Raw genomic sequence first — 7,268 nt, 5'->3', positions numbered from 1 at the left:
ACAAAAATGAAGTAGTATGCATGCTTAGATCAAGTTTTCGGAGACGACGTCTCCCGAACACCAAGTAGAGCTTGTCACTCTACGATGGAAGACTGATAGGACTAATGTGCAGACATGCTTGTGGCAGCCTCAGGCTCTCAAGCGCCAAATGGACTAGTCATCCATTATGGAATGATGTCGTAGGGTAACATAGGGATCCTCTACCCGCTAAGAAAAGGACTCATGCATATGCTTTATCTTCTCTACACCATAGTCGAGGACGACTATGATTTCAAGAGAGAGGTAATGTCATAATAATCAATATCTAATTCTCCTAAATGATTTTCTCATATTAAACTGATCATTTAATGTGGGGAAGTGCCAAGGGAGAAAAAGCTAGAATATTGGTTAAGTTAGCAGACCGGCCACAGTAGGGATCCAAAGGAGGGAAAATAGGGATCCAAAGGGGGGGCCATCTGCAAAAGAGCCATGTGAAACAATGGGCCAAAAAGACCCTAAGGTTCAGCCATTAAGACTTCCAAAATGCTAAGGTTCCAAAATTCAAAGGTTGTGTCCAAAGGTCAACCCTAGGGAAAATTGGATGCTTAGTGTATGCCCAAAAAGTCTTTCTACATCCCTACATGGGAGGGGGCGAGCCCCAAAGCTAGGGGATGAGAGAGAAAGTCACACACACACACACAGGCTCCCTTTACACAAAGGGAATGAGGGACACATGTCAGCTCCCTAGGCCAGATGCCCACAAGGTGTGCCCAATTCCTATTGGAAGACCCTTGAAGTGGACCAATGAGAATTAAGCTAGAGTAAATCTAGTTTAATTAATTTAAAAACATTTAATAAAAGAAACCAATGAGAATTAAGTCTCCTAGAAGACTATTGGGCAGTCTCCCAAGGGGTCCAATGAGCATTCAGGAGCCCCATGGCTTGCCTGATTCCTATTGGCCAGGAGGCAAAGGGGTCCAATGAGGGTTTAGTTTAATTATTTAATTACCTAAAGCTCTCACAAAAGGGGAAAGGGGGACACATGTCTAAAGGCTATCACTTATGCTGCTTAATTCCTATTGGCTTGACCTGGGGAGGTCCAATGAGGCAAAGGCCAGACTTATTTAGCAGCTAGGGCTCGCCCAAGAGAGGGGGGGGGTGATTTTTGCAGGGCATTGACACACACACTCTCACACTTGACCATGTGTGAAGGGAAAATACTCTATCTCCTCCCAAGCTTTAATGGAGAGCTCATCACCTACTCCAAGCTTGTGAGATAGAAGCCTACATCAACACTCTCTTGGCATGTGGATGCAAATCCAACCAAGAGCCAAGCTTCAATGCATGCTCATCTTCTCTACCAAGCTAATTACTAAGCTAAGCTATGCTAATATGAGTGATTATGTGAGGAGATGTACTTCTTTCTCGTAAGATACTTCTTTTTCCTCTCAATCTACTCTCATACCCTGCTAGCTCTCACCATCTTCGAAGGTGTGTGAGGTCTTGGGTCTGAGAACGGGGATAATTCAAGTTGTGTTTGATTAAGTGTTTTGCTTGGTGTATGAAGCTTCCATCTTCATTGCACTAGCTAGTCTTGAAGGAACACAAAGAATTGTATTGTACAATGTCTCTCTTGATGGGAGAAACCATAATACAAAGCCTTTTGGAGGGGGGACCGGCTCCATGCAAATCCGGTCCTCAACTGTTGTCAATAGCTTAATTGCTCTCTCTCTTTTGAAAGTATTGTCGATGCTATCTAACTAGGTGTTATGCTTTTTGTTGCTCTCTCCACCCAAGCACTCTTGTAATTCTCATTAGGAATCAACTCTAATGAAATGCCCACTATGTTCATGCTAAATTCCGCTACACAAAAGATTTTAGGCCATTAAATGTTACATGTCTACTTAGAAAGATGCCAAATTTCTTGATGTTTTTTTCAAGACAAAGTAGTTTTTGATGTGTTTCGATAGTTTAAAATTGAAATAAGAGTAAGATTGCAAGGGATCCCTTTGAAAATGGAACTTAAATAACATTTTAGTGTTATACAAAGGGTATGATTGTATAATTTATAGTTCAAATATGAAGTCCCATTTTTAAAAATCATGGGACTTGAATAAGTCCCAAAATTTCTAAATTGGTGTTTAGACTATGACAACATTGTTCTCCAAACATGTTGACTCTTTATCAATATGCACATAGAAACTTTCGACAAAGTGAGAATGCTTATACCAAAACGAGTATACATAGGGGTTCACTAATGATTGTGAAAGGTGCCTGGAGTGGCATGGTCTATCACCTTGTAGGTATGCAGGATATCACATGTGCTCAAAAGGAGGGTATATTATAGTTCATATTAGTTATAGGTTTACACTTCCAGAAGGGACATTTTATTCAATAAAATTTTTGAGCTTCTGATCTCTTTGTAACATAGTGATAATGCACCTCAACATGCTTTGTGTGACGATGAACTAGGTTCTTGATACCTACCAACGCACTCTGAATGTTAGTAGATCATGTTGTCCAACAACCAAATCATCCATAAGGCATCTGATCCATACACACTTAACCGTACCTGTGAAGTCTGTCTTGTACTTAGTCTCACAAATGGAAGTGGACATAGTAGATTTCTTCTTGCTCAACCACGATATGTATGAACTTCCAAGCATGAAACAAAAAGCACTTGTGGACACTTGTATGTCATAACAACCAGCCCAATCTGAGTCCAAAAAAGTATGCAGATATGGTGGCCATGATTCCCCCTTGGGATAAAACAACTCAAGATATAAAGTGTCACTTGAGTAGCAAATGATCCTTTTAATAGCCTACTAATGCCTAGACCCTGGGCTATGCATAAATCTGATGACTTGTGAGAGTGCAAATTGAATACCTGGTCTCGTATTGCATACATAAATAAGGCATCCAATAGCATTCCGATAAAAAGTGACCTCCGCAAGATCTCAAGCATCATAAAGACTCAATTTCAAACCTGTTTCAATTGGAGTAGCAATAGGTTTGCAGTCCTCAAGTCCAAAAGTAATGTCTCTATGTATCTTGATTGGCACAAAGCAATACCTCCATCACATTGCTTGAAATGTATGCCCAAGTAATGTTGCAAAAGCCCCAAGTCTTTCATCTTAAAAAGTAGCATTCAATTAAGCCTTGAATTCAACAATGTATATCTCATTCGGAATAGTAATTAGCAAATCATCTACATACAAAACGACGATGAAATATCACCTCATGTTGATATGCAAAGTGCTTTAAGTTGGACAAATATGAAAGCCTTGATTAACCAAATGAGTGTCAACTTTCTCATGGGTCCAATTGACACAAAACCTCGAAACCTCTGAACGGGTGAGAGTGGCAACAAATCCACCAAGATGTAGCTTAGTAGGCGGACGGGTAATTTAAGTCCTCAAAGGGACTGCCCTTTCATCGAAATGTACTTTTACACTCTTTGGTCTAGAGCGTCTAAACTAAATCAAACACACCCCAAAAGCATTTCAATTTAATTTCCAAAATCATCTTTTTCCCATGTGCAACACATGAATTATGACGCATATTGTTTCTACCCCCTCGTTGCACAGAGGCATAGATTCTCTCTCTCTCTCTCTCTCTCTCTCTCTCTCTCTCTCGTGGGATAGTCAACGTTTCCATCGTGCATCAGACCCTTGGAAAGTCGCGAAGCCATGGGTCTTCTTCTTCGTCTTCTCCTTCGTCACACGCATTTGTGGGCAGCATTGCATTCTTCTTCAGACGTTGCAGCAGGCGTCAGCTAAACCCAGCTCTCGATTACTCTGCCTTGCGCAGCATTGCGCTGCGCCGTTGCTGCTCCTAAATACCCCATTTGAGCACAATATGTAGATTCAAAAGCCATGTCCTCCTCTGCAACAGTACCAATCCAAGCTCCTCCTGACCCCCACTTGCCGCCTCTCTACATCACAACGTCCATGTCATCAGCGGCATCCTCACCTTCACACGGTCCATCTCACCAAACCTTCCACCCACCCGAAGCATCCACACCACGGGCAGCGGAATATGGAACATCTACGCCTGTGTCTCCAACCTTCCACCCACTCAAAGCATCCACATCGCGAGCAGCGGAATATGGAACCTCTACGCCTATGTCTCCAACCTTCCATCCACCCAAAGCATCCACATCGCGGGCAGCAGAATATGGAAGCTCTACGCCTGTGTCTCCTTTGAATACCCCTCGAGCTTCGAATGCACAATGGTTTTCAACGGGATCTTCATCCTCAAGTACGCACATTAATGGTTCACCCAGAGCTTCAGATTCTCAAAATCAGAGAATCCCCTTACAAAGTCTCTTACGTATGTTGTCGGGACGGACAACTTCGGACACACAATCTGAAGCAGGGACAAGCAGAGAGGCAGAAGATCACAATCAGCAGAAATTTGTATGCATCAAGGTGAATAAGGAGGGAAATGCTTCTAATACAGCGCCCAAGCTTCTCACAGGGGACATTGTGAAAAATGTGAGTTTGGAAGGGAAGAAAAAAGCTACAATAACTCTTTCTTCCGATCGTGGAAAGCAAGCTCTGCTCGACGGCCTACGGCAGTATTCTTGCCCGGGTCAGAAGTTGATCATCACAGTGTTGAGACAAGGACGTGGCGAACCATTCACGACAGAAGCAAAGCTTGTAAACAAGAATTTGAAGACCACTTCCAATCCAATAATACTGCAGGATCGCCAAGACCAATCTCATGAATTCACATTTGAAGATTACAAGGAATGGATGAAGGCACAAGGTGTGCTCTCCACCGATCAGTGATCCACTTTTTTCATTTCTGCAAAACCATTCTGACATGCCATAATTATGTCAACAATGTAGCACGTGAGATCAATGCAAGGCTCCTTGTTTTAAATATTTTCTACATACAAAAGGAACCAATCAAAGGGCACATAAGCATGTGATTGAGTACTGTGTGTTTGTGTCTGTGAGTACTCATTTCTCCTGCTTGTGGTGTCTGATGCAGTTATATGATGTGGAATCGCTGTTGTTTACATATAGTGAACCTCTTGAGGCTTGTCTCACCCCCCTTTTTAAGGTGTGATGTAAGGATGCGGTCTCGCATGCACCAGTTATCAGTAATATGTTGCTGATGTTGCTATGCCAAAATAGGCATAGTTGGGAAAAGACTTGCCAATAAGGCAAATAGCTATTGCACTTGTGACCATGCACGAGACACGGTTATTTCAAAAAGTAACAGATAATTATGCATCGTGTGACCAATGCCTAAACCAGTCTCCATTTTAATGCAGTAGAGCAACTAGAGGGCATGAAGGTTAAAGCTGCCACTGTGGACATCTCTGAATTGTTACAGGCCACGCCCAATGATTCGCACATCGGCTCATGCTACTCTATGGTGGTGGTCCCACAGTGGAACACCAAATTCTCGCGTTTCAACAACGTGGACGAAACAGTTTCGCAGGCTAGAAGCTGGTTCAATGCATCAATAAACTCAGGGGTGCCTCTCCTCTTTATCAACATACAAACAGAGCCTTTTGTCTTGGACCTAGAGGTAGAACTTAGAAGGAAGCTCATTTAATTCAAAGCATTTCTTGTTGTGCTCTTTCCTCATGAAGGCTACATTCAGGAATTATAAAGTGGGTACTTTTTATCATCATTTTGCTTGTGATTTCCCTGCAGAGCTCTTCCTATGGTGGCCTGTCAAGCATCTCAAGCACTGGCACATATGGTCTGCAGCCGTCTCGTGGCGCTGCTAGCCTTGATGTGGTGAGAGCAATAAGGATGTGGTTTCGATTTGAGTTTCCTGAGTTCGAAATAGAGCTCCAGGCCAACCAAGCCGAAGAATTTCTCGGTGTCGGAATAGGAGGAACAACAGAGGTAAAGATAAGAATTAGCTTTGCAGCTTTACAATGTGAGACCCTTAAGGGCATGAGTGTGTTACTACTATGCTAGGTTTTTACAGTAATGCTTTTGAACAAAGTGCAGGGATTTTGCCATGTGACACATGTAGGTCCAGACACGGCAGCATCGAGAAAACACCTACATACGAAACTAGAGGTTGCAGATAGGCTTGAAAAGAAACTCGTGGTAACTCAAGTTGGGAATGAGAAAGTCCTGCCTTGGTTCATTTCTGATAGAAAAATAAGATGCTTTAATGTCCAATCTATCCTTGACATACTGAGTGCGTATCGGCGTGCCTGCCGCCCTATTTCGCTTCACATCCTTGACATGTAAACTCATCCTGACATGGCATCATCAATTCCAGAAGAGAGCCTGGTATCTCCTCCATCCCCTACTGTTTTTGCAGATCATTCTATGGTTGCCAACAAATGAGGATATACTATTGATGAGCCAAAGGAGGACCTTAATGAAAAGATGATATGGTTGGCTGTACCTGTCATATGAGAGACATTGTGCTTGTGCTCTCTTATATATTTGTAACTATTTTGCTTTTCTTAAGCCTATTGTACATTAGCTAAACCAGTGGCAAAGGACTTAGTTTTTGGTTGGGTTCTTTCAAAAGACTTGGAGATAAAAGTAGTGATGGTTTCAAGTGGATATTTGTTCTTTAAAATGCTAAATCTTGAGATTATATAAACCAAGACCTTTCTCTTTGCTTGAAAATGGGTTCTCTCTCTCTCTCTCTCTCTCTCTCTCTCTCTTGTTGAGATGTCGAGCTCTACACCTTGAGCTGGCATCCACTACGGATCTTGGCCGCTTACGGCATTTACTCACTGGTGCGTTAGGTGACCGACATGGAGGATCTCTGCCAGTGATTCTACAGTTGGACTACACTTATAGTGCCAGTTTAGTACGCTTCTAGCGAGTTCACACTTAGTGACCGCATGTACATATGTGTTACTTTTCAGCTTTAGCACTTAGTCATTTTGTACTCTCTTTTCTGTGAAGAAGAAGAAGAAGCTTTCCATCTCTGTGTGCTTTGTGTTTGTTTTGTGTAGCTCTCTTGCATCCTCATTCTTTACATGGTATCAGAGCTTGGTGCAGGCAAGAGAGGCTAAGAGAGCAAGAGCATCACAATCCCTTCGTTCGCAATCCACGAGCAGATGCCGAAGGCGCCTTGCGCAGCAAAAAAAAATTTATGGGTTTTTCGCACAAGTTTCTGAACAGGTCTCCAAAGTGCAATATACAGAAATTTACTGTACAAGTACAGTGGTTGTATGTACGCTTGATTGTGGACACTCGTTGAGTGTAAAAAGCGTTACAAGTACCACGATAACAGGTTCAGCAGATTTGCAGGTTTTTGCAGATTGCAGCTATTTTGTCTTAGTGCTTCAA

General features: G+C 42.4%; 1 protein-coding gene across 4 annotated transcripts; it reads left to right on the top strand.

The window, feature by feature from the left end:
• Nucleotides 1-3,588: 3,588 nt before the first annotated feature.
• On the top strand, nucleotides 3,589-6,569 carry LOC147444055 (uncharacterized). Of its 4 annotated transcripts, none has more exons than XM_086527778.1 (4): nucleotides 3,589-4,749; nucleotides 5,267-5,523; nucleotides 5,652-5,849; nucleotides 5,958-6,569. In XM_086527778.1, the coding sequence occupies exons 1-4, from the start codon at nucleotides 3,855-3,857 to the stop codon at nucleotides 6,204-6,206; spliced, it is 1,599 nt and encodes a 532-aa protein (XP_086383904.1). In that variant the 5' UTR covers nucleotides 3,589-3,854; the 3' UTR covers nucleotides 6,207-6,569. The 4 variants fall into 4 exon arrangements, with proteins under 4 accessions (XP_086383904.1, XP_086383905.1, XP_086383906.1 ...); XM_086527779.1 differs by having other exon boundaries at nucleotides 5,264-5,523; nucleotides 5,983-6,172; XM_086527780.1 differs by having other exon boundaries at nucleotides 5,264-5,523; nucleotides 5,953-6,115.
• The last annotated feature ends 699 nt before the right edge of the window (nucleotides 6,570-7,268 follow it).

Source organism: Adiantum capillus-veneris, chromosome 13 (assembly GCF_014529385.1).
Source record: "Adiantum capillus-veneris isolate H3 chromosome 13, ASM1452938v2, whole genome shotgun sequence".
Classification (NCBI taxonomy): Eukaryota; Viridiplantae; Streptophyta; class Polypodiopsida; order Polypodiales; family Pteridaceae; genus Adiantum; species Adiantum capillus-veneris.
The sequence above is the reverse complement of the archived record's forward strand: the minus strand, read 5'-3'. Positions and strand labels throughout refer to the sequence as shown.